Consider the following 27,200-nt stretch of genomic DNA (forward strand, 5'->3'; position numbering starts at 1 on the left):
TTAATAGTATCCACGATCATCATCACTTTCATCATCCTCATCACTACTAAGAGCCGCAGTGGCAGCTGATCGATAAATCGTCTTTTTCTTCTTATCGCCATCCTGATCCTCATCCTTCTCGGGTGGCACTGCACCACATTGTGCCAATTGCTTGCGTACACCTTTTCAAACCTCTTTGAGCTCCCATGTATCATACCACATATTACCCATTGAGCCAATCCTTACTTGAAACTGTCATATTCATGCCTCCAAATGCAATAGCACCAACAATGTTGGCCTTGATGTCCCCATCTCCATAGACTAATAAAGTAGGTACGTTTCTGTCGGGATAATTGGGAACGCATTGATCGCTGACAATCTTGAGGAACTTTGTCGACTTGAATTGCTTGGCGAGTACAGCAAGATGTTGATTCATCAATTTGCAAGCTGGGATACTATAAAGAGAGAAATATCAACTTGATGCCAGCAGAGGAAATCATGAGCATTGTATACGTACTAATCCTTAAAGAGATGAACCACCACGTAACATTCCTTGCTTGCTTCTGTTACTTCCTTGACGAAATCAGGTTTGGATATCTGAGTCACTTCGCCATACTTGTCCTTTTCTGCTTGTTGTTGCATTTCTAGCATACGTTTACGTCTTTTGAGAATACGTTTGACAGCTCTCCTCCTCCTCTTCCTTTTGTAACGTACCTGTATTCCATAATAATACGATCATCCTCCAATTCGTCTTCCAACTCATCCAATTCATCCAATGTCTTGTTCTCCAAGCTCTCTTCTTCTTGCTTGCGTGCATTCAGTGCTTCGACATACATATCTTCAATGGCTTCCTTGCTTTGTTCTTCCTTGGGAGGCAAGATGCCCTTGGCACGTAAAATGTCATTCCTAAAAGGTCGACGTCGGCATGCGTTTCGCTTCCCAATGTTGTCCCATTTACCATTCGGTATCTGCGTTGGGATCGTCCATGCTTCTTGTCGTGAGATGAGAGGAAGAGAGAGACTACCCCGTTGCTTGGCACAACCCGCACGCGCTGTGTATCAAAGCGGAGCACCACCACCACCACCACCACCACCAGCAAGGCAATTCAAGAAAGAATGATTTGTCACACGTGCAATGTCAAGTGCCACCCAATACATCCAAACACTTTTGAAACAATCTTGCTATTCAACATCATCATCATCATCAAAGGTAGATATATAAATGTGGGCCTCCTTTTTGTTTCATTCATCTTGCATCTTTTTCTTCTTCAAATGTATACTCATCTTCTCTCGTGGCTCATCATCATTGCAAGCGTGTCAAGTGCTGTAAAGTCAGCTTGGATCGAGAAATACAAGCCAAACCTTTATCAGTTCCAAATAGCTCCTCTCGAAACCAGTTTGATTCATGATTGCAGTAAAGTACCACTATCTTTTTCTTTTTCTTCCTCGTCATTGATCATTGTCTCTATCTAATACTAGGTGATTCCAGCTATATCTTGGATATCTATGATATCACCTTATCCCCTCGTTATCCTCTTCCTGGTGACAACTTGACCATTGAAGCTATCGGCTTTCTTGAAGAACCCGTGTCTTATGGTGCTAAGGCTGATGTTCTAGTCAAGCTTGGTTTTGTGCAGCTTCTCAAGAAAGAATTTGACATTTGTGAAGAGATGGACAACAATGATGTTGAACTACAATGCCCTATCATGGATGGTCCTGTCAAGGTGATGATGATAAAAACAACACACTTTATGGGTTGAATGCTAAGTTGTTCGATACAACAACATAGGTTACGCAAAAGGTCACATTGCCAAAGGAGATCCCCAAGGTACAAACATAAAAGCATCCATGTTCTCAAAAGAAGACGACTAACACATGCTGTTGTTTTCTCTTTAGGCCCACTTTAAAGTACAAGTACGCGCTAAGAATCACAATAATCACCCACTCGCTTGCCTCGATGTTGACGTTGACTTTCGCCATCATCGTCTTCGTCACTCATCTTCCAACAAGAAAAACAGACTAGCAGATGCTGAATGGTGATGAATAGCTCTCTTTTATGAATAAATGCCCCATGCCCTATGGTTGCGTATGATATGACATATGACTCCTTCATGTGGTGTGTTTCCAGGTGATTGTTGCTATGCATAAAGATCCCCCGACTTGAATCATTCTCCAACCCAACCGTGTCCACCACCAACATTGTCCCATCAGAATCACATGTCGCTCGGCATTCCAGTCGCTACAGCATGCTCAATGGCGAAATGGTACGCTGTGATTGTGGGGTATAGATAACGCGGTCTTTGCAGAGGATACCATCAACTAGACGATCAGTGACAACCTTCCTCCTGCATGTCAAGTCATAGGTTGCCAGTCTACATCAAGTGCACAATGTTCGATGAGGTGCAAAGGTGCTTTCCAATAGGACGAGTCAAGTGATGGGATAAGATCATGCGTGGCGCGTGGGTATGTAAAGTAAAGAAGACATAGCTCCCTGATGTTTATTACAGAAGCGTCATTGTTAAGATAGGATGATGATTAGAGATGAAAAACATGTCTACATACAATAAATCTATGGATGAAATAATGAACACCAAGCAAATGCATGTCAATTGCGCCAATCTACAGAGTCTAAACAATAAAGACGTTTATGTGCAATATGGCAGATTGGGTTTTTAGAATGTCAAACAAGGATGAGAGAGCCCCATGATCCAACTGTGTGCGTATAGGTGCACATAGACATACCGCTTTGAGCCCTTGACCTGATCTATCCATCACAATAAAAGTCCAGAGATGGCCTGCTTTGATCTTTAACCCGTATGTCGGACTTTACTATGCTACAAAATCTGGTCCAATGGTGCGATTGAAATCACTTTGCATCCAAATTACTACCTCCACACCTCCCAAACGGCATTCTACATGCTTTCATCGTATTCCTCTACACGTCCGTTGTATATAGAGACCAAACACAGGATGTATTCCCAATTAGGAAGGTGAGTGGAATATCTATGTCCGCGCGCGTGAAAAAATAAGAAGGAAAACGTCCAACAGCCTAGCTAGCTCAATTGGTTAGAGCGTGAGACTCTTAATCTCAAGGTTGGGGGTTCGACCCCCCCGTTGGGCTTCAGGACTACCTGCTGAAAACAGGTTCAATCTTTTTATTTTTTCGTCGAATTTTTTGATCACGTGATTTGATCAACGCTGTTGGATGTATACTCATCTTTATTCTCGCTATGACAGCAAAGGCATGATACAAAAGCTCACGCATGTTTTCTATCATTATACCATATGACAACAATAGAGCTCTCTTGGTTCAGGTACAAGATGACATGCTTTTTTTATTGTTTTTTGGGGGAAGCGAGGATGATGATGATGATGGGTTGTGAAAAGTCGTATGACTTGAGTATGCAAAAAGAGAATCAACAAGAATCGTCAATCGAGAAATTGCAGGGGTGGTGGTGAGAAGAGATGCATGGACAATGATGAAAGGGGTGAATGCTGCTGATGATGATGATTAATGTGCATATGTATATGCATGAGTACAGTGTTATAAATTGAATTTGCCACTGAACGAGACATGTCGTGAATGATGAAAGCTGCTATTGCTACCTGAAGTACGTGCAGCTGGCATGGTATTACCCAAGAGAATGGATGGTGGTGAGGGTCGAATATGACCCGTGGAGACGCGTCGAGTAGATCTGTCAAAAGCTGAGCCTTCTTCATCCTCTTCCTCGGGAATAGTGGGGAACACAAAACTTGGAACCTTCCTTGGTGCAATGTCTGTGATTGTAAAATTAAGCATTAGTATGAAATCCCTTCCAATAGAGTATGTGGCTTCATTCCCATTTACGTACCATTCGTGTGAATCTACATGCCGAACACGAGGGAAATCAGCATCATTTCATGTGAGAAGACAACTCTTTTTTCTTTATCCTTTTTCTTACTTACCGGTATCCTTCGAGCAGCAGCAGCAAGTTCGTATTTTTGAATCAATTGCTTACGTCGTTCGAGATGAGGACCCACCGTCTCTGCAATGGAAAGCTGCAAAGGTAGTAATAAGTAACAACCCTTTTTTAAAAAAATCATGCATGTTTGTGTTACCCTAGTAGATGCTCCCATGAGTCGTGGTTTCCCAGTAATCAATTTCCAGACTGCGAGCAATGCAAGTGCAGCAAGCAATAGACGCCAATCACCGAAAAAAGAAGAACGTTGATGTAAGGGGGTGGTGCTAGTGGATGCATCTGTTGCAGGTAATGGCTTTTGATCGGCAGGAGGAGGAGATGGTGGTGGTGGAACGTTTATACCAAGATCATTAACGGGTGGTGATTGTGGTGCGTTTGGTTGATTCATGACATTAAAGTCATTGTCATTCTTGTTTCGAAAAGCTGGCATTCCAGTGGATGGGTCCACTACAAGCTCCTCACTCTCCATCATGTTCTCATTGTGGTCGGGAACATTGAACAAATATCCTTCCTCATCATTGGTTGTCATCAAGTCATCTTCCTCCTCGTCATCATAGAGCTCATTATCATCATCATCTTCTTCGTCGTCCATGGTAGATAATGATGAATTATCGAGCATTTCATCCTCATTGTTGTTGTTAATGGCATGATGATCCATCAATGAGTCAACGTGTTGATTGTTGTCGTAAGCAAGAGAATCTTGTTGAGATCCAGCGTCTGGTACTTTGATATTGACAATTGGAGGTGGTGGCACAGCGAAATCATTTTGCATGACAACATCATCGGACGGTGGTTCTGCTGCCATTAGGTTGGTAGTGGTTGTGGGTGGATCATTATTGTAATAATTGTTGTTGTTGTTGTAGTTCAAGAATGCAGCATTCTCCTGACTTGATTGCTGGTCATGTTGTTGATGGTCTAATAATGGTGGTGATGGTTCTGTCAATTCTTGTTGTGGTGGTAGCTGAGGAGGAGGAGGAGGAATGACAGCTGCTTGGCATGCGATTGTTGTCCATAGCAACAAAACAGCCGAGCGTATAGGATAATGTAGCATGGTTGGAGGTTTGTAAAGGAAGAAAGAGAAAAAGAGAAAAAGGAACGACGACAGCGTGGTAAAAGGGGCCTCGAAACAAAAAGGGGACCAAAGACAGGCATTAGCGTGTGATTGTTCCAAGAGGCAAATGAATCGAGTGTAACGTGAAATGGACTGCAGCATCCTTCTCTTGTCTCCTCCCTATTCTGAGTGGTTCCCACTTTGACCATACACGGTATAGCCGACGATCATCTCCTCTCTCCTGTCTCAAGGGGGTTACAACATGTCATCCTTTGTCACTTTGCCTCTATAGTTTAATGCCTTTGGTCACTCATAAAAGAAACACCTTCTTGGGTGGTGGTAGTACATATTGTAATGCAAATACCTCCAAAGGAAATGTTGCACCACTGACACAAGAAAAAACACAAGGCCACTGTCAATAACAAACATCCCATCATGGTATTTTATTTCTGTCAAAACATGCAATGTATAGTGAAGTTGTCAAGCATACATTGATACAGCTAATCAATGCCTAATATAGGTGTTTTCTCTTGCTTGCATATGGTGATGATGGTCATCTGTTGTTGTTGTTGTTGTCCCTTTTGCATATCTTGAGATCGACAATGTTTCTTTGCTGAATAGCTGTGCCACCACCACCATCGTGTTCAACGTCGTAAAATACTAATCTTCATATGGATGCGAACGTGAGAATGAGGCGCAGGTGTATCTGTAAGCTGCACGAATGTTGATAATAGACACGTTGGAAGATTGGCACCAACGCCGTTTACCCATCCCATCCCATCCTCATCATCCAATAATCAAATACAAGCATGTGGAATGTGATGTGATATGATGTTGTATCGTAAAAAAAGCTGTATTTCCATAATAAAGTGTTCTATATAAGGCATTGTCAAAAATATCGCGTGCTGCTGCTGCTATAGAGTCAATGGCTCGCATCGCAAGTAAGAACTCCATTGCGTTGAATTCAAATGGGGGGTCAAAGGGTCAATGGGCGCATCGTGTTGAGTTGGAAGGTGTTGTGCGATCTTGTTAAAGAAAGAGCGATGACGGAGAAAAGGAGAGGGTGGGGTTGGAAGACGCATTAATTAAGACACGAGATATAAAGATCACATCACTCATTGAAGCTGTTGCTATGGAAATCATGCATATTACAGTGACACGATCACGACCTTATGAATTGTACAATTAACTCGTAGCTGTTTATATAAGACAGGGGAATGGACGAGATCTAAATTTTGAATGGGTGCTTACGTGTGTGTGTGTGCGAGTGCTTGTGTGTGTGATTGAAGGTTGTAGTTGCGAGATACAAATGGCGAATCGGATATGGGTAAAGATGTCTAACTTTTTTTGTATGCGTACATTGTTGTCGTAAAAAAACATGCTTTTTCTTCTTATTGAGCAGTACCCTCTTCCTCAAGCTCGGTAAGGTATCGTTCAGCATCCAAAGCAGCCATACAACCGGAACCGGCCGAGGTAATGGCTTGGCGGTAACGCTTATCTTGAACATCACCAGCGGCATAGAAACCAAGAACGCTGGTTTGAGAAGAACCAGGGACGGTCTTAACATAGCCCTCTTCATCAAGATCAACTTGGCCCTTGACAAGTTCAGTAGCAGGCACGTGACCAATAGCGTAGAAAAGACCGCTAGCAGGGATTTCACCAGCCTCACCAGTCTTTGTATCACGAGTAGCAACAGCAGTCAAAAGGCTGCCATCACCCTTAGCTTCAGTGGCGACGGTGTTGAAGTGAACGGTGACCTTGGGATGCTTGAGAAGGCGGTTGGCCATAACCTTGGAAGCACGAAGAACATCACGACGAACAAGGACGTGGACATGGGAACCATCTACAAAAAAAGATAACCAGTGGATCAGTATACATGATCTATATCCCCCCTTTCCCTCCACTCCCTAAACTACTTACACTTGGTAAGGTAGATAGCTTCCTCAGCAGCACTATCACCACCACCAACGACAACAAGAGGCTTGTTGCGGAAGATAGGAACGGCACCATCACAAACAGCACAAGCAGAGATACCATTTTGCCAGTACTTGTCCTCACCAGGAAGGTCCATACGACGAGCAGAGGCACCAGTGGCAAAGACAACAGCTTGGGCAATATCAGTGGGCTCCTCATTGTTCTCGGATCCCTCACGCCAGATCTTGAAAGGACGAGCCGACAAGTCAAGCTTGGTAATGGTCTCGGTCTCAATCTTAGTACCGCATTTCTCGGATTGGGCACGCATCTTGTCCATCAATTCACCACCAAGGACGCCCTCGGGGAAACCAGGGAAGTTCTCGACATCGGTAGTGGTGGTAAGCTGACCACCAGGAGCGAAGCCATTGGCCATCATACCCTCAAAGAGAATGGGCTCCATGTTGGCACGAGCAAGGTAAACAGCAGCAGTGTGGCCTGAAGAGGGAGAGGGTTGTGTGAGTTGACAGGTTGTGGGTAAAAAACGTCAAATAGCTCTTTTTTTTTGTTCTCATTCTTTACCTGCAGGGCCAGAGCCAATGATGGCAACTTTGTGTTGTTGAGGAGCCATAGTATAGATGTTTAAAGAAAGATAAAGAAATACAAACGAGAACAAAAGAAACGATGTACCCCGCTTCTTATATATCCCAGTGCATCAAAAATACCCGCTCTCGTCATTCTTCATCCAGCCGATTGGCCTTGCACGACATCTTACTAAGCTAATTAGCCAATCACATGTCGTCATGGCAACCGAGCCACTACCCCTTCCAGGGCCCTTAATGCCATCACCATCATCGCTACAGCATCTACATAGAAACAATGATCATGATCCCTCATTATACAATAAATGACCTTGTCCATCCATGGATTTTGGTATCGATTTCAAATTGCATCATGCTAATAACTTATCTTGATCAATGGATTCATATCAATCATCATCATCGTCTTATGAGCGGGATGTCAAAAATACGAGAAACTGAAGCCAGATAGAATTCGGAGCCGGCTGACAAATATCAAATGTCCGTCTTGTGGCAAGTCATTGATTGGCTTGCTTGGCTTATTCATCCTACTATAGCGAGAACTCACACATATTACTTTCATGCGAACTCACACAATGCCAATGGTGAGACACATCGATCCGTCTTTTTGGAATAATAGAAAAAACTCTCCATGTTGTAGGCAACGTACCACAAAATAGGATCACCCCCCTTTTATGGGGCTATGAGATTGACAACCACTATGACTACTACCATGATCAATGATGCATGATCTTTTATGTATTCTCAAGCGGGTCACCATCAACCAAACCTCCGCCAGATCCATCATGTCGTGGAAGACGCTATGCATTGAGGATGACATCATGATGCCGACAAGGTTGAGATAATGTAATAGAGAAGGAGTGAGAATGGATTTGGAAATCAATGTAGTTTGGCAGGGGTAATAAAAATGAGAAAGCCATAAAGTACATGCGTGTCGTGCATGGGGAAGATGGTGTTACACTATCCAGCTTGATACAAAGAAAACTTTATACAATGCAAGCAAACGTCTTTTCTCCTTTATGATACGTTTTGTTTCCTTTCCCTTGAAAATCCGGCAAAGTTTGATAATCAGGATAGGCTGCATACATACATACAGCATCATTCTCAACTCCCCCTTTTGACGTGGCCACCATTGGGTGATTCTACTGCATTGAAACTTTAGCTTGCATATAGGCTGCAGCAGAAGTAGTAGTAGTTGTCGTAGTAGCAGCCGTCGTAGAGTTTACGAGCATGTGTGGATATATCCCTGAACGGCAATCAAGTTTATTTCGGGACACAACAATCAATGCGTAGGTTCTTTTTTAGCGATAAAGCAAACAACAAGCAAACAATGATGCACACTGTAATATCATCGGGTACCTGAAAATGAAGATGCATATTGTACATTTTGGGAAATTGTTCTGAAAATACCTTCAATGGGTAAAATGTACGATGTTCAACAGCGTTGATGATGGTACTCCTTAGTTTAAAAGTGTTTACCCGGATATGCAATGTCACAGACGATTGAACAAGGGTCAAGCGTACGTACTAATGCACACATTAAAGTTAATGCACGTGAGGACGCGTGAGGGGAAACATAAAAGGAGATGATGATACGCATTTTGGTTGATACATGAAGCAAATGCAAAAGGTTTTAATCTCATTAAAGTATGCCATATATATATATGAAATGTTGTTGTTGTACGTGGATTGTTGTTGTTGTGGGGTTGAAGGTGTTGTAAATGGAGGTAAAAGTGTGAGGATGTTGTTGTAGATGCTCAATGCGACGAGGGGAAAAAGAAATCAAAAAGGACAGAGTAGAGGTATCTGAAAAAGACAAAAGGAACAGGATGGGGGGAAAGGACGACTAGTTGGTTGTTGGTTTTTTTTTTACATGATCATGCATGAATCTTGACGACGTTTGTTCTTTTTGCCATGATGATGATGGCCATCATGCTGATCGGCATTAAGACCTTGTTGTGCTTGTATCCTTTGGATGGCACGCTTGTCGCCATGCTGAGCAGCTCTGCTGTACCACTCGAAAGCCTCATCTGGGTCGCTGATAGTGCCGATGCCAACTTCTGTGAAATAACCGACAGCGTATTCAGCCTTGGCAAGACCCATTTCAGCCGCACGATAGGCCCATACGTAGGCTTGTTCATCTGATTGTGGAAGGACTTCGGGCGAACCCACAAGGTACCAAGCCGTGAGAGCAAAGCATCCTTCGCAATGACCTTGTTGAGCAGCAATGGTATAGTAATGGATGGACAAAGCAGGGTCTTGATCACAATTGAGTCTTCCATATTCGTAACACTCTCCCAAACGATACGCGGATGGAGCGTATCCCAGATCCGCAGCCTGGGCGTACAATGACACAGCATAGTCCAGATCCACGAAAACAACATTCTTGATTCCTGTTTCGTGCAGCTGCGCCAATTCATGGATTGCATGGGGATATTCGGGTGTCGCCGCTTCAGCAGCTCTTTTCAGCCACTTTACTCCATCTCTTGCATTCTTGGATATCGATAATTCCCCATATACTTGTGCAACGCCCAATCGGTACATAGCACCCGGGTGACTTAATGTGGCAGCTTTTCTGTTGTTGTTGTTGTTGTTGGGGAGGAAAATGTACAATAGAATAAGTATTTTGGTTGGTTGGGGGACAAAACACGGTGCCAAATGGTATTTACCTGTAAAATTGTACAGCTTTGGACCGATCCTTGCGAGTACCAAGACCATCTTCATAGCATTTTGCCGCTCTATACGCATAAGGAGATATAAGTCTACTGTCAATTTTTGCTCCCTCCCTCACTCTAATCCCTTTTCAATCCAACCCCTCCTCTTGTCATGAAGGTGTATGTATGTGTACATACATCAAGGCATCTACATCCATCATCTCCTTGATCATAACCACCCCCCTCCTCCTTCCCCACCTCTCTCACTCATCAACAACCCCACCCATCCCCACACCACGTAATAATAATAATAAAACGCGCGAATTACCTAAACGAAGCATCGGCATGATGATGTTTGGTTGCTTGTACAAAGAGAGGGAAAGCCTTGTCAAACTCGTTCTTGCCCTTTTTGCTAAGCATTCCCGCTGCGTAGAGGTTGCCAAGGTAGTACTGCGATTCAGCATGACCACGAGCGGACAATTGTCTCAGCAATTTCTCAGCCTCTGTAAGATAAGCCCATCGTTCGGCAGCTGTGGCGCCTTCGGTTGCAAGTGGTTTGGCAGCTTCCACCATAAAGATGGCGAAATCACATTGGATGTCAGGGCTGTTGGTCTTTTTGGCATTGTCGCGATACATGTTGATGGTCTGTGCATAGGATAATAAGGATGCTCGATGGCCAGGCTTAAGATGCGAGTGATCCAATAACTGTTGGTCGCCAAGGACGCTCACAGATACCATTGAGCTTGAACGTGTACTACCACCATCCAATGTATGAGAAGGGGTAGCCGATGATCTTGGTGATAGCTCTTGTTGAGGCGTCGTTGCCGATTGAGGAGAAGGCAAAGGTAGCGATGCATTGGACGATTGCGACAATGAGTCAATGGACAATGGCGACTTTTCCTTTTGTTTGCTGTCAACAGAAGCAGCAGCAGGTGGTGGCGTATCGGGGGCAATGACTTCGATGTATTGTGGCTGCTGCGGTTTCTTTTCAGATTGTTTTTCAGGTGATTGCTTGGATACAGTAGTAGGCGGAGAGAAAAGCAATGGCTCCTTGAGTGGAGTGGGTGGTGGTGTATTGAGAAGAATAGGATTGGCCACGTCGGTGCCTGTAGAATGATGGATCATGATACACTACTACTATTTTACTACTATCAAGGAAATCCCAAAAGAAGAAGATAAAAAAAAGAGAGAGAGAGAGTTGAAAGAGAAAGAAAGAAAGAAAGAGAGAAAGAAGCGAGTAATGTGGACACGTAAAAAAAAGAAGCAAAGAATGCAGAGTGGATGATTTGGAAAGGCACACAAAAATAGATTACTTTGCTCATCCCAACGTTTATCGCGCGTCATTTAGCCCATTTTCCTTTCTCCTGACATTGGATGGCTGCTCGCAATCATCCACATCATCTCCTTTGATATCCCTGGGAGACACACACACACACACACACACACCATCATCATTCAATTCACGCGGCATTGCAACAACAATCCCTCTCTCTCTCTCCTAAACCCGTCGTCGTTGCTTTTAACACCCCCCATCATCACTTGCTGATCTAAATTTTTAATGCTAGAAAGCGTTTAGTCCTTGTTTTTTTCTGCTTGCTGAAGTTTCCATTGCGCATGGTATTGTAACCATATACAATATTCCATGCCGAGCAGTAATGTACCACCGCCAACAACCCGCGCCTCATGCATCTGTTGTTGTATAATTCCACATTCACGATGCACTAAGAAGGGTTTACTTTACAATCATCACCACCAAAGTAACTTGCAACGTGCATCTTATCCGAAAAACTCATATCCCCTACACACTTGTTGATCGGCTACTTTCACTTCCGATGATTTATTACCATGTATCCAAGGAGGAGGAGGAGAGTAAACAGTGCCAATCCTGGGTGCATGTCTATGTTTGTCAGATCGTCAATAGGGTCACACATTGTTGTTGCTAAGCGAATTGTGTTTTTGTCTTTGTGCTTTGCGCAATCATCTTCAATCCCCAACTGTTCCCATACAATGCAGTGCGACGTTTTGAAACAGAACGCCCATCAAAAAAAAGAGAGAGAGAGAGGACCCCCCTTCATGGTTCACACATGGGACCCCAGACCACCACCATGATAAAGTGGGCAGTTTATCCCTGTTCCAAGGTCTCTAACAAAGAGAATAAGCATTATCAATCGACAATGACATTCCCGTATTTTCCTTTTATCCCTACCATGAGGGATTGAGTGGCATTCAAATGGAAGGAATTCATATTTCATAATGACAGATCTTGATGATGTATACTACTCCTCCTCCCTTGCACAAGATGGCTTTGCCTCATGGCCACCACCACCACAATGCTCTAGAGCTTCCCATCCTTTCATCATACTTTTGTCATTCGTCACCGAGCAAAGAAGGAGGATGCGGTGATACAACACTCACCGTGCAACGTGAGCCATCTATGATGATGTATATTTTGCGCGCGCGCTCTTTTGTCGAGAAATCAAGTTTGAAATGACGACCTTTTCCCTTTCCATGTGTGGTTGTTTATCATGCAGCAACGCCTCGTTGCTTTTTCTTTAATCATCCCTCGTGGGGCGCTGTATACTTTTGGCGATAGAAAATCTTTTGTGCCCATTAGGTAAACAATCGGTCTATAATGCCCAAATGTGGTTTGCATTGGAGCTATACCCTTTATGTGGATGCTAAGGCTCTCTCACACACACCACGTCGGCTCTCTACATGGATTTGTGGTGTATGTGGTGGTGCACATTGTGATCGATTCTTTTGACCCCACACTTGTTTGACCCTTGTCATTACCAAAGTTGGCTTCCACACGTCGGCAAGCGTGTATTTGGAAATGATGCACCGGGTAATTGACTGAGCCGCACACACACACACACCTAGTAGTAAATGGTCGGGGGATGATGGGTTACCTTATGACCATGGGGGCACATGATGATGATAGATACGCCGATCACGGTGAATATCTTCCTAATTCTCGTTTTTACACAGCCTGCGGGGAGATGAAGGAACGACTTGAATGCAAATACGATACCCGTTGTCTAAGGTCGAGACCTATGTGTGGCGTAAGATAGATACAATACGTACGTACGTACGTACGTGTGTACCCTTGGCAAAATCTTGGCATTGGGAACATCCTTAACTGGATCCATCATGTCAAAGATGGACCACGTTAAAATAGCACAATGTTGCTCAAAACGTCAAATGAACTATACTTTACAGCTATCATGCCTTCAATTGGGTATACAAGGTCGCGTATTCACAATGAGACTTTATCTTGCGGGAAACCTCGGATTGTTTATGTTTATCGACTTTATCAAGTCGCCAATAAGCCATAGATGACTCAAAACGTGTGGATTATGCGATTGCGAGATGTGAACCAGAAATTGGTGGGTGGTACAAGCAAAGACGTGCTTGGATTCAAGCTCTTTTGTTGGAGCGTAGCATCTTTTTTAAACGGCTAAATATACTCAACACAGCCATTGGCTTATCACATGGCTATTTTTTAATATCATCTCACGTACATCTCCATGGCAACCATGACCTGTAAGGATTGCTTGCAATTGTTTGTTTTCACGACACCACCATCACCACCATCACCACTTTTCGCCATCCGCAGGTTAAACACGTGCCGTGTGTGTCGCGTTGTACAAGCAGTGCATACAACACAGCGGCTTGAGATCCGGTACTGCCGATGAAAAAATCGCGTGGATGCGTCTATTTGCTTGCATAATCACCATTTGCACCCTTTTTGAAAAATAGATGGCATGATGATTGTTGTATCCTTATTTTTTGGACCGCTGTTTAGCACGTGGAGATGTGGTAAGCTCCTATGTGATGTCTGAGTTGGGTTTTACAAAAGATTTCGAATACTGCCGCTTGGACCAGCAACAGCCTGATAAAAACAGCAACATCGGTGTGTGTGTGTACAACAACGATCCGCTCGTAGTACAGCAACTCTACATCCCTGGTTGTCATTTTCCGTTTCATCTAGATTACAATCACAGCATTTTTGGTTGCTATGTAGGTAAAACACAAAGAGTAGTTCTTGGGATGTACCAAAGAATAATGATGTTAGTATGATGCAGCTCATCAGCTGAGTACAAAAGAACAATGACGCCATACAACCAAACAAGGATTAGCTATATTGACCTCCTCTTTCCTAATAGTGAGTGCTTGCATCTTGGAAAATTCCAACGTTTTAATGATCTACCACTATGCAAATCTAGGTATCCTAGCATATCCCGCCACTAGTTTCATGCGTTTTTCTCGGGCAACCTGTATCGATGGGATACCACCAAGTAGATCCTTGATGGCACTTTCAAAAGAAGCACACCATCATGGTAGGTGGTGGTACTTTTTAATTCGTGCTGGTAAGATGCATAAAGTGTGGCGCATGGCCTAAATTGACGACGCAAGTGCAACGTTTACATACACCACAAGAGGTGGAAGACATCGTCGTCATGGAAACGAGTAGTTGAGGGAGATCAGGAAAGGTTATATTGCTATGATGCACCTCCTGCCTCCTCCCCGATCCACGTGGCTCTTATGAAAACAGTAGTAATAACATTCCATCCCTTATGTTTATGTCGCAAGTTTTTTTTTATATTAGATTATGCATGCAATGTGACTAAAAGAGAAACGGGTGGGAGGAAAAAGAATCTATATGAAACCAAAGCCGGTTGAGCATTCATTGATGGCCTTGAACAAGCTAGAGCGAAGGGTCTCGTATGCATCATATTCCGGCAAATCGATTTGGTTAAAGCTAAAAAGTCATATTAGATTAGAAACATGTTGTCAACGATATTTACAACAATCACTTACCAAGTATGTGCCGATGGGAGACGAGAATCACCACCATAGTCCTTGTGAATTTGGAATCGTTGAATACCACCTGATCCTTGTAGCTGGGAGAAACCTTCAAGGGGCACCTTGGAAGTACCAGTGGCAAATTGAAGCAATTTGGCTCGTTCTTCTTGATCAAAGCTACGTACAGCCCGCCAGAACCATTGGATTTGTGGTGAGCCTTGTGAATAGCCTCCTTGATACTCCGTGTTGGCTTTCCAGTCATCGATATCAATATCCGGTAAACCAGAAATGAGCAACTCAAGCTCTTGTTCATTGAAGATTTGAATAAGCGACGGCGGGATAATATCATGGAAACCTTGCAAGAAAGCATTGATTTGGTCCTTGATAGCAAGCGTCAACTTTTGCTCGGTCACCAATGCCACATACTCATGCTTGTTTTCTTCAGTCACTGGAATGTCACGACCGCCTGGTTTAAGATCAATCTCCTTGGTAGTACCAAAGTCATCGGTCTCAATGCTGAAGGTCAAATCAATGACATCGGTAATATCGTTCTCCAACATCCACACCAAACTCTTGTAATACTCTGGATCAATGGCCTCAACATCACGATAGTCAACGGATCGATTGAGAATGTGCTTGTAAAATGAACGTGTAAAGTATGCATCCATAAGTCGGCCATCGTAAATAGCCTTGCCAATGACACGTCCCACAAATTTGAGGTAGCTGAGATGGTCCGGATTGATAGCTGATGCTCGATTGGGTTGGTATGTAAGCTTGTCAGCAGCTGATGTGATGAATAATGCATAGTTTGGATCGAACATTTGACGCGATAACACCGAGAACCATTCACGTGCCACACCACCAGCATCCACACCTTCTTCGTCATAAAAGCGTACACTCAACTTGCCGTACTTGATCTCATCTCCCGTGCGACCCAACAGCTGGTGATACGAATCTTCAAATACATATTGTCGACGCACGTTCAATTGTAATGGTGCATACATACGACGTTCACCATGGCGCTTATGTAATTGCTGCACAAAGTAGTTGCGCTTGTTGTCGAACTCGAGCATCTTGGGATTGCGTACCAACAATGAGAATGATCCAATCATCAAGGATGGGTTGTTTCGCACCATAATGTTGAGCACCTTTTTATGTTCCTCCGTAAATGCAAAGAAAAAGTCTTCATCCTTTTCATTCTCGGTGGGTGTCTGGATCTCAGCATTGTTCTTTTCAGTCGTCTTTTCAGCCGTCTTTTCAGTGCTGTACTTGGATACCACCATGAAGGCCTCGATCAATGGTAATAAAACAGTGGCAACGTTGATAAGATCATCCTTCTCGTGAATAACAGCAAGACATCGACCAAGCATTTTCCATAGTGGAAGGAACTTGAGTTCACTATAGATCTCGAGCACGCGTTTCTCATTCTTTGCTTGTTCATCCTCATTGTTCTCATTTGGTTTGGGTGCACCGGTATTGGCAGTCTTGGGTGAGTACAAGTAATCGATTGTCTTTAGAACACGCAACAACTTGGCCTGATGCGAGGATGCTGCTGAGAAAGGACCAAGTGCTGATCCCTGGATTTCTGCACCCGCCATAGCATTATCGAGAATATGTAGCAATTCACCAAGGTCCTTAAGAATGTGTTTGCCAGAATCTTGGGCATCTTGAACAAGCTCCAAAGTGATAGTTTGCTGTGCACCATCCAAGGACGATAAATGGGATAATGCGCTCAATGTGTATTGGAAGGTCTTGCTGGAACATTCACCCGATGTCAACACATGGACCACTTGCTTCAAGTAATGATCTGGAATGGTGGGTGGTTTAGGTGTAGGGCGATCTGTCGATGATGATGAAGAAGTCGTCGTCGTCTCCTTTTGGCCACTACCATTTTTGCTTGTTGCTTTGCTTTCCTCAGCAGTAGTTGTGCTCTCTTTGTTTGCTGATGCTGATTTACTATCCTCTGAACCACCTTCCTTTTGCTGTCGTGTCTCCATTTTATCAACGTATTTCTTGACAAGTGCTGGGAATGGACGACATATAGTGGTGATGAGATGCATCAACTCCTCCATAAGGCTTGGGTTGTCGATAAAAGTATTGCGATCCAACAAGCTCATGAGGACAAGCAGAGGGTACTTGCTGGAAGGTGTCATCTTTTCCTTTCCTTTTCCTTTACGGCTGCCAGTACGCTTGAGGCCGGCAAGACAATCATTCTCAACAAGGAAATAAGTCAACGATTGATCATTGGCACGAACGACTTGCATAAGGAACTCGAGACATCGCTGTGTGATAAAATTGGGCACACTTTCATCAGGAGCAGCAATACCCTTTGGCTTGGACACAGGCTTGTAAATACCCTTGGCTTGTAATGACAATTGGGCAAAGCTACGGTCGACAGCTGCAAGATCACCACCTCCATCATGAAGCACACACACCAAGAACGATAGCAAATCACTGCGTGTCTTGTTGTTCTCGCATAAATTGATCAATAACTTGTTGAGCACCGATTTGGAAATTGTTTGTGGTACAAATAAAAGACGTGCTAATGCCGACAATTGCGCACGGTCCACCAATTGAACAGCATTACGATGCACAGCATGCTTGCGTTGGTGTTGTTGTTGTTGACCATCACGTGTTGATGCACCTGCACGACCACCAATACCAGTCAAAAAGCGTTGCAAAGTGTTTGCTTCTCTTCCAAGTCCTGCGGAATTGGAGAAAAGCTGCGTCAACATATTGTCAAGCTGCTGCAACCCAGCCGAAGGCTGCTGCCTACCTGCTTCAGGTCCAGTAGTAGTAGTTGCTGTAGTAGCTGCTGTAGTAGCTGTACCATCAGCTTCACCACCTCCACCCTGCCGTTGTTGACGTTCACGACGATCACGTTCAAGAGCCTCTTGATGAAGCACCTCTTCACGAATATCAGGTGGTAAGGCATCCAAAAATTCAGGGCTGATGGCATCTGGCTCTGATGCTTGTGTCTCAGGTCGATGTTCACGCATGTGTTGATTCACCACTTCTTCACGCAAATCCTCAGGCAACGCTTCAAGGAATTCAATATCAATACCAGTACCAGAGATATCAACTTCTTCGCCATGGATCGTAATCGTTGTAGGTTGTTGCGAATCAGAGCCTTGAGCTTGTTCAGAAGATGATTGTGTCCCTTCCATGGCAGTATCATCATCACCAGTAGCTTGTTGTTGCTGTTGTTGCTCATTACGAGCAGCCTCCTCTTCAGCAGCACGACGCTCTTCCTCTTCCTTTTTCTTGCGTTCCTCTTCTTCACGCCGTTTACGCTCCTCTTCTTGTTTCTTACGTTCCTCAGCTTCAATTCGTTCTTGTTCCTTGCGTCGCTTTTCTTCCTTTTCACGCTGAATCTTTTGCTCGCGGATGGTGATGGGGAATAACAAGTTGAGCATGGCATTGGTAAGACGTTGAGCCTTGTCAGGCATCAAATTGCTGCCATACATCATACGTGCTTCTTGGTGCCAACGATCAGCAGATCCCAAGGGTTGGAAATCATGTAAAATGGTCAACAAATCACGCATTTGATCGGTGCCTTGAGACTCAGCTTGTTGTGTTGCTGCTCCTCCTCCTGAAGCGGGTCGATGATGATGTCCATGGGTATGAGGAAGATGATCAAATTCAAACGTGCGTGTAATGCCACCACCTCGGCCTTGTAGATCAATACGGAAAGGACCCGATTGAACATTGCTAGGTGCTTGTGACAAGAAACTCTCGAGGAATCGCATAGCACTGCCACCCACTATATCCTCAAACGCCTGCCAATTGCTATAACCAGTGGATCGAGATCGCTGCTGTAATTCGCTAATAGATCGGCTTGGTGGGACTTCATGGCCTCCTGCTTGCTGGCTTTCAGTCAATAAGGGATGGTTGACAACCATGTCATCTTGAGCATCGGTACCACGACCGCCTAACGCACTTGGTGCACGGAAAGAGCGTGAAGGTGCTATATAAAGCTGATAAGTATACACCCCTTTTTAATGCATTAGTCACTTTTTACTTACTTGGTTCAACAACAAGTCTTCCACGATTGTGTGGTCGTTCAAAGCGGCGGAAATGTAATGATCCCATAGAACGATGGCGTCGATCATCATCAAGAAGAAGTCCATCACCCATGAGAGGATTGCCAAGGAAAGGATTTTCATCCTGGATGTCGTCAAGTAGAGCACGATCATCAATAATATCGGCTTCGGCTTCAGCATCTTCAATGTTTTCAGAATCTTCATCTTCATCAAAGTCGGATTGATCCAGTGTCTCAAGCTCGTCCACATGGCCCTATCAATAGAATGAGATGAGCAATGTGTATCAAATTATGTATAAGAATAAACATACATCTTCACCAAAGACATCGTTGGCGTGATGACCACCGTCATGTTCGTCAGCTGAATCAAATACATCTTCACGATCCACTTCGATCTCGGCATCAACGTGCATATCTGGATCATCCTCAATATCTTCAATGCGCCATGTCATTTCTCGGCCATCTTCATCGTAATCGCTTGAACCATCCGTGTGATCCGTATCATGACCATCACCATCTTCATCACCGCTACCATCCTATCAAAGTGTCATGATGAGTCGTTATTGTTGCAACAACAAACAAAGTTTCACGTACTTCATCTTCTTCCATGTCAGTGTCAAATTGGTGGATCATGGCACCCATTTCGTCATCGACATCCTCATCTCCATCGTCTACTTCGCTCATATCCGATAAATCGCTGTTGCTGTCATCGTCAAATTCCTCTTCATCAAATCTATCCATACGTGTAAGTCCAAAATAGAAGCATCCAAAATTTTGGGCCATTCAATACTTACGTTTCTTCATCTTCTTCCTCGGACTCGAACTCATCCATTTCATCTTCTTCCATCACACTACCATCAAACATGCCAAGTGCCGAGTTGCGATACAAGTCGGGTGTGTCTTCAGCTTCCGTATCAGTGGATGCAGATACATCGTACGATAAAATCTCGCCACGTTTCTTGTCACCATCTTCTTTGGAGCCTGCAGCATCATCAGGGATCTTGGTAGCGAGTTTGGTGAGTTGTTCAAGTGGACGTAGCATGGAATTGAGCACCGTCTTTGCATGTGGGTAGTTGATATCAACATCGCTGATAGCTGCTGTCAGTGAGCCCACAAAGTTCTTGTCCACCATAATCTTGGCAACACTCATGATCGATTCTTCATCACTACCCGAACCACCACTCGAACCAAGAGGACCACCACCAGCACCAGCACCACGTTGGGATGAAAGCGTGTTTGGACGTGCATTCAAGAGTCGATGACATAAATCCGACAATGCCAAAAACTTGCCGTATTTTGCAGCCAAAGTGCCCGATGATGAAGCCACCGTTTCCTTGAGGGAACGTATGATGCCGTCAAAAACGTACTTGCGTACTTGGGCCAAATCGTCACCACCATTGTCTGTTTTCTTGGGTGCTGGCGTTTCATAACACATGGCCACCAACAAGGATGCTGCCCACATGGATACACCTTGTTGCTTTCGTGATTCTTCAGTGTTGGGATTGATGGCATTGTATGGCAATAGATCATTGAGCAACATGTGCAAAATCGAGCTGCGTGTCTTGTTGCTGGTGGTGGTGCTACCATCCTTACTTCCACGTCGTCGACCGAATGCATAAATATCATACTTGCATGACTTGTATGATTGTACCAATTCCACCAAGCACTGCAACAAGAATGCAATGTATGCGTATCGTTGATTCTCAGCCTTCTTTTCTTCATCTGTGGGCTTTGTCGATTGATGTTCCTCGCTAGTAGCACGAATGGAGAGTAATTCGTTGAGCAAGTGATTCACCACCACAGCGGAGGTTGTTGATGATGATGCTTTAGCATGAGATGGTTGTTGTTGTTCAGGTACGACTGCTGCTGCTGCTTCCATATTGACATCGGCATCAGATGAAGATGATGTAGCTTTGTTATCGGCCGATTGATCATTTTCATTGCTGTCGTCTTCAGATCGTAGCTTGACATTGTAACTCTGCATATGCTTGTCGTAATGGGTAAGAGAACCAACATTTTCTACAGCCTTGAGGAACGCATTTGGATCACGTAAGGCAAGATGAGCATTGGTGCGAATGAAAGCCTTGGCTTCCATTTGACGAGGGCGTGGTACAGTGAACCATGTTGTCAACAGTTCCTCCATGGTGGATTGAAGCAAGGCTGGACTCTCAATAATGTGGCGTAAAATCAATAGCACAAAGGCTTGTTGTCCCTGGATACCATCAAGGCTGGCACGTGGTTTGGCAAACAAGAGAGGTAATCCACCATACTCAACAAACTTGCATGCAGCATCGTAATCCTTGGTCAAATGTACCACCACACGTAGAATTGCATAAATCTCATTACGTGTCAACTTGCTCTTTTGCAGGAATGTCACACAATTGTTCAATAAACGTGTCCGTTGGCCGACATCAATCACTGTTTGCTGTGGTTGGTCATCCACTTCCTCATCATCCTTTTGCTGTTGTTCTTCTTCCACGTCGCTCATCGAATCATCATTGTCGTTGGATGGCTTGACCAATTTCTCCTTTCTTGGTTCCTCAGCTTGTGAAATAACAGCTTCAAGCACTAGAAACACGGTCGTGAACCAGGGTGGCAACGGCGTGTCAGCATTGCTTCCAATCGAGTTAACCATATCAAAGAGGAACGACAATTCCGATGGAATACGAGGAATAACCGGTTGCATAGCGGACTCTTTGTAAAACAATGCGAGCAATCGTAGACGTGTACCAAGCACAGGTGAATCAGGCGACTTTTCGCCAACCTCCTTGATGCGAGAGATGAGCAATGTCATAATTTCAGCTGCCACCTTGTTATTCGTATCATCATTGTTGCAGAATGCCACCAATAAACCACGAATATCAAATAACAAATCTTCTCGCTTATCCACAAGGTCAAGGACGAGAGGTGGGATATCCTTCTTCATGTTGACTCGAATCTCTTGGAGTGTCTCCACATTCTTGACCAACTCGGCTTCCTTTTGCTTTTGACTTTCCTCCTCTTCTTGTCTGCTATTGCCACCATTGTTGTTGTTGTTGTTGTTGCTACTGCTTTCGCCTTGATCCATGTCCTGTTGTTGTTGTGGTTGCTGTTGTTGCTCGGTCGCTTCAGTAGCTGGTTGATCCTCTTCCTCTTCCTCATGTTCACTATCATGATCACTATCATCATCGTGGACCGAGGAATCATGCATGGGTTCATCATTATCATCCTCGCCATCTTCATCCGTGTTTCTGCTTCGACCCGCATTGGCAAGTACAGGCTGTGGATGGCTAAAGAGATAATCGACAGCACGCGAAATCTGGTTGTTGCATCGCACCATGGCTTGTTCAGCAGCTGCACGATCAAAGCCCATATCCACAAGCGTTTGAACACCACGAGGATCCGCTACGACAGGTGGTGGTGGGGTACGTAATGCAGCAAAGGGTGATGATGCAAATGCAGCAGCAGCAGCAGCCGAATGGGAAGCTGAAGGTGTAAAGGATTCATGCTTGAGGCTTGATTCACCTTCCCCTTTGAGAATCTCCAACACAATATCGAGCAATACATGTAACACCGTCCTCGAGAATTGATCCAAGTCGGGGCTTTGAAAGTACTTTTTCACGGTTGACAACTTGAGTTGCATGCCAATGATCCACTCATAAGGGTCAAAGTAATCGGGCGACTTGCGATCACGCTGTACAATGGGTGCGGTAGAGGGCGAATCATGCACCAATTTGGGCGAGCTGATGTACACAAGTACTGTCAAAAGCATTTCCAATGATCCATACATGCGTGGGAGAAGTTCTTGCTGCTCCTTGGTACGCTGCTCCTTGGCAACCGAATGCACCTTGGATACCTGATTCCAAATCACTTCAAGGTCCTCCAATAGTAGTTCGGTACCGCCTCGTCGGTCAAACGTCAATGCGAGAGGTGTGTGTAACGATGCATGGGGTCGATCATCGAGAAGCAACAATGACACCATGGTATACATTGTCTGCAAATAATCATACTTGCATGCTGGTACATTGTCCATCGATGCCCGTAACCAGGTAATATTCTCCTTGAGCAATCGTGTCATCAGCTCAGACAACTTGTACGCCTGGGTCTTTTGTGCTTGTGATGCATTGCGAGAAATGGACACCTTGACTAGACCTAAGTATACAAGATAAATCATTAATCCATTGTCATTGACTATTGTGGAAGAATAAATTATTACCTTGAAACATTGGCATAAGGAACTGAGGAATGTCGCCAAGAAGAAGCTTAAAGTGCTTGACGTTTTGGATCCTTGGGTCGCTAGCATCAGGTGTCTTTTCAGCCTTGTCCTTGGAGTCATCGGTAGCTGCTGTAACCTCCTTTGATGATGACGATGAGGAGGGTTCTTCACTTGAAGCTGCTGCTGCTGCTGCGGGTGATGTTGGATCATCAGCACTCACACCAAAGATACCGAGTGGATGATTTGAACCCGATATTGAGTACTTTTTAGCAGACTTGAAAGAATACCACGAGCTTGGAATGGATTCCTTGAGTAAAAAGTTCTCCCACATCATCGTTCTATATAAAAGTCGTATATCAGATTTTGTAAAGTACACCTCAAATATACACTTGCATACCTGTACAATTGACCAAGAAGCAAGAGGATGTTGTTGTCTCCTTCTTCAGAGGTGAATTCGGTGACAAGAGAGAGCGCATTTCTGCTTGATGACACCAATGCAGTGGAGCAACAAATATTGGAAAGCAGGCCGACATAGCCATGGAGCACCACCAATCGTCGAAAGAGTGAATTGCCTTGTTCGATCTTGGCCGTTTCATCCTCTATACACATACAAGTCAATAACTATGAATAAAGACATGAAATAACCGTTTACCTTTGACGTCAATGTAAGGCTTGACCATACACTCGGTTCCCAAAGTATTGTTCTCCGTAATGAAAGCGATCGACTGCTTAACCTTTTCTGCAATGGCCATGATGGTTGGCAAAGTGCTGACATCACTAATGACCTTGAGGATGTATGCCAAAGAATCGGATGCAATGGTGACGGAAAATTCAGCAGGCAAATAAGGCAACGTGTAGTATTCCAGAAGCACTTCAGGACCACCTTCCTTTACAAATTCACGAATGTTGGATTGGTTCTGGAAAAGACCTTCGAGGAACTATATCGAAAAGCCGTTAATATCACCCTATAGCATTATCCCACTTATACATACTCGAGCCACCATGTCAATGAATGACACTAAAAGAGATTCGGTCTTCTCATCCTTTTTGGGTTCCTCCCTGGGGGTGGTAGTGGTATCACCACCACTCTCCTCCGATTTGGCAGGTGTCATATCAACATCTTGTTGCTCACCAGGCTTGGGCATCACCTTGAGACGATGGCTGTCATTGTTGGGCTTGCCCACTTCATCACTACCCATTTCAATGACCTTTTTGATCATGCGTGACAAACATTCAAACACCGTTGGCTTGAGGGATGGATGATGTCGAATGAGCTCGTCCATGGTATTTCCAAGTGCTGTCGAGCTGTCAACCTCGGTGGTGTTGCGCAAGAATTCGTGATCCGTAAGCAAGTCGAAAAAGTGCGGTAGAGGATTGGCCTTATTGAACATTTCAAGACCCGATGGATTCAAGCAAATGGCACCAAATCCATTGATAGCAGCCAATAGCACCTCACTGTTGGGAGTACTATACGCACAAATGGTCTCGAGGAATGCTTGTGGTAATTTGGCTTCTTGAAGAATCGACAAGGATGTGGGTTCGCTGTGAATAAATGTTGTCATAATGTTGATGGCTAAGAAAGAAATCACGTGTTAATGTACGTGTTGCATAAAAGTCAACCATGCATAATATTTACCAATGGTAAGCACATTGGCACCAAACACTTTTGGGTGTGAAATGATCTCCAACAATGACCGTGGTACTGATGTCTCAATCAAATTACGAAGTGCATCTGCCGTTCCAACAGCTTCCATCATCCGCAAAAGAAACTTGAGCATGGACTTGATGGCTGAGATACGATCATAAGGTGCAAGTGTGCCAGGTGCTGGTTGAATATCTGGTTGCGAATCGCTCGTATCCATGCTATCGTCTGCTCGATCGAATTGTAAACAATATTCCACCTCATTCTAAAACACAAAAAGATGAGTCTATGTGTGTGTATGTGATTACCCACTATCAGAAACTCACCTTGATTCGACCCAACAACGTATCAAGACCACCTGCATTAACGAATGCCGAGAAAGATGTGGAAAAGGCATTGACAATGGCATCCAAAAGACTGACAATCTTGGAGACATACTATACATACAGAGATATATAAGTCATCTCTCTTTTTGGAGCCATTTCCTTCCACTACGCATACATACCTTTGTTTGTATACATTGCTGGTTACCCAATATCTGTACAAGCATAGGAATGACACCAGCTGACATGAGCATTTGACCACCAGGTTGGTTTTGCAATACACAAGAGAGCAGCGTGAATAACGCATCCAAGAATTCCCGTGGATAGACTAAAAGGTGGCAAGCGTATGAGCAACATGATGAAAGCCTGCTGAATAAAACCCACTTACCATTTTGGGATTCATTGTTTATCCTGCGTAGAATCTGCAACAAGATACCATGATTTGCTGATACATTGAGTGCTGTCAATACTTCAGAAAGCTTGCCAAGATTCCTTGCAATGCCATCAAGAGCACAAAGAGCGTATGTTTGTATATCCTAAATTTGGATTTAGTATGGGAATTCATTATAAAAAGTCGATCACTTACAAATGGCATCTCTTTGTCAGGACGAACCAAATCGGCCAAGTTGGTGATTAAATGGGGCTCATATAAAAAGACCTTGGTTTGTGCCGTCGTCTCTGATAAGGTGTGTGCTGATAAATGGTATTAGCATAGTGTATACATAGATAGATAGATAAACATGGACTTACCCATGATAGCGATTGCCAATATCCGAACGAGCAAGAGTTTCCTCCTTGAGACGGGATTGGCGATATGTTTTGCAATACGAATCTGGTTGGCGAGCTCAAATTGGTATTCTTTTGGTATATCGTGCTGCTTGACCAGTTCTTGTAAGTCTTGTGAATCAGTGTTTGAAGATGAGCCAAGTTGTTCCACAATGACGTGCATTCCCTCGGTACGATCTCCGCCGCCATTGTTGCTGCTAGCTGATGGCTGTTGTTGTTGTTGTTGTTGTTGTTGGTCATTGTCATCATCATGTTTATCATCTTGTGTGCGATAGAATCGAAGACGAGCTGTTGTCATATCCTCGTTGATCTCGAATGAATCTCGACAAATATCGACATAATCAGCATGGGTGCTCCATCGATGGGCAAGTTGAATAATTCTATCCTGCGGCGTAGCAAATGTGGATCGCACAGCTCGGGGATTGTTCACACGCTGAGCGGGGCGCAGCATGAATCGTAAGACATTCACCAGTACATCAATGTCAGTCGTATTGACAAGTGCATTCATATGCTATAAAGTGAGGGATTAGTCATCTTTTGTTGTTATATATAAAGAAGATCCCTTACTTCATAAGAGTTGTAAATGTTGCGATTTGTACAGTACTCAAAGAGGGTCTTGGAGACTTCTGTGATAGCGACGAGGACGTCCTTTGTAGCTGCATCAAAAGGTCGCGACTGGACTTGTTTGAGATCATATTCATCCACGACGCGTTGTAAGATACTGTCGAATCGATTAAGCACTGGCACCCAATGGAAGAGGTCTCCTCGTGGATAGGGCCAGTCTTTGAGCTTTGCTGCATTCACTGAAATCTGGTCTTCTGGGTCATGCTCGAGACTTTCAATCACATTGCTAAGAGGACGTGGCTGTTGACAGATCGATTAGTCATCTGCTGATCTCTGGTCTGTTGTTTAGAGCAAGAAGAACGATCGCTTACTACTGGGGCGAGCTTTTTGGATGGTGTCTTTTTGATCTTCATGATCGTAGACTAAAGAGGGTCGTAACACACACAATGTCACGTTAGCTTGCACAAGGCAATTGGGGAGTGGCATGGGAATGGGTCGACGTACCTATATACAAGGGCTTTATCGTATTGTTTCAGTGACAGGCTTTGTAATGTAGGTGTACACTGCACAAACGAATAAGAACAGGAATGTAAAAAGACGAAGAAGGGAAACGAGAGTGAGAAGAAGAAAGTGAAAGAATAAGCAGGGTGTGAGAGAGAGTCCCCCACCAACACGTAACAGGCTGTCGGT

The 27,200-nt window shown here is 44.1% G+C and overlaps 6 protein-coding genes and 1 non-coding gene across 7 annotated transcripts; 2 read left to right on the plus strand and 5 right to left on the minus strand.

The window, feature by feature from the left end:
• On the minus strand, positions 1 to 966 carry O0I10_005134 (uncharacterized protein; the record flags this gene model as incomplete). Its single annotated transcript, XM_058485182.1, has 5 exons — positions 1 to 161; positions 226 to 434; positions 497 to 640; positions 694 to 885; positions 938 to 966. The coding sequence occupies 5 exons, from the start codon at positions 964 to 966 to the stop codon at positions 1 to 3; spliced, it is 735 nt and encodes a 244-aa protein (XP_058344009.1).
• Positions 967 to 1,250: 284 nt separating this feature from the next.
• Positions 1,251 to 2,018, plus strand: O0I10_005135 (uncharacterized protein; the record flags this gene model as incomplete). Its single annotated transcript, XM_058485183.1, has 4 exons — positions 1,251 to 1,392; positions 1,458 to 1,702; positions 1,768 to 1,806; positions 1,875 to 2,018. The coding sequence occupies 4 exons, from the start codon at positions 1,251 to 1,253 to the stop codon at positions 2,016 to 2,018; spliced, it is 570 nt and encodes a 189-aa protein (XP_058344010.1).
• A 1,007-nt stretch (positions 2,019 to 3,025) lies between these two features.
• Positions 3,026 to 3,102, plus strand: O0I10_005136. Its single transcript has one exon. It is a non-coding gene; the product is annotated as a tRNA-Lys (tRNA).
• Positions 3,103 to 3,522: 420 nt separating this feature from the next.
• On the minus strand, positions 3,523 to 4,988 carry O0I10_005137 (uncharacterized protein; the record flags this gene model as incomplete). Its single annotated transcript, XM_058485184.1, has 4 exons — positions 3,523 to 3,755; positions 3,830 to 3,842; positions 3,924 to 4,016; positions 4,077 to 4,988. The coding sequence occupies 4 exons, from the start codon at positions 4,986 to 4,988 to the stop codon at positions 3,523 to 3,525; spliced, it is 1,251 nt and encodes a 416-aa protein (XP_058344011.1).
• Positions 4,989 to 6,379: 1,391 nt separating this feature from the next.
• O0I10_005138 (thioredoxin-disulfide reductase) lies at positions 6,380 to 7,530 on the minus strand (the record flags this gene model as incomplete). The annotated part of the gene is made up of 3 exons (XM_058485185.1): positions 6,380 to 6,831; positions 6,909 to 7,397; positions 7,482 to 7,530. 3 exons carry the CDS (start codon positions 7,528 to 7,530, stop codon positions 6,380 to 6,382), a joined length of 990 nt encoding a protein of 329 aa, XP_058344012.1.
• A 1,837-nt stretch (positions 7,531 to 9,367) lies between these two features.
• On the minus strand, positions 9,368 to 11,277 carry O0I10_005139 (uncharacterized protein; the record flags this gene model as incomplete). Its single annotated transcript, XM_058485186.1, has 3 exons — positions 9,368 to 10,073; positions 10,168 to 10,236; positions 10,481 to 11,277. The coding sequence occupies 3 exons, from the start codon at positions 11,275 to 11,277 to the stop codon at positions 9,368 to 9,370; spliced, it is 1,572 nt and encodes a 523-aa protein (XP_058344013.1).
• A 3,534-nt stretch (positions 11,278 to 14,811) lies between these two features.
• On the minus strand, positions 14,812 to 26,923 carry O0I10_005140 (uncharacterized protein; the record flags this gene model as incomplete). Its single annotated transcript, XM_058485187.1, has 19 exons — positions 14,812 to 14,914; positions 14,974 to 17,662; positions 17,735 to 18,925; positions 18,984 to 19,254; positions 19,312 to 19,536; positions 19,595 to 19,733; positions 19,795 to 23,131; positions 23,196 to 23,533; positions 23,593 to 23,794; positions 23,848 to 24,133; positions 24,188 to 24,768; positions 24,832 to 25,102; positions 25,164 to 25,274; positions 25,343 to 25,488; positions 25,549 to 25,696; positions 25,747 to 25,853; positions 25,911 to 26,457; positions 26,514 to 26,810; positions 26,882 to 26,923. 19 exons carry the CDS (start codon positions 26,921 to 26,923, stop codon positions 14,812 to 14,814), a joined length of 11,031 nt encoding a protein of 3,676 aa, XP_058344014.1.
• Between the last annotated feature and the right edge of the window lie 277 nt (positions 26,924 to 27,200).

This window comes from Lichtheimia ornata (genome assembly GCF_029851405.1).
Source record: "Lichtheimia ornata isolate CBS 291.66 chromosome Unknown scaffold00020, whole genome shotgun sequence".
Lineage (NCBI taxonomy): Eukaryota > Fungi > Mucoromycota > Mucoromycetes > Mucorales > Lichtheimiaceae > Lichtheimia > Lichtheimia ornata.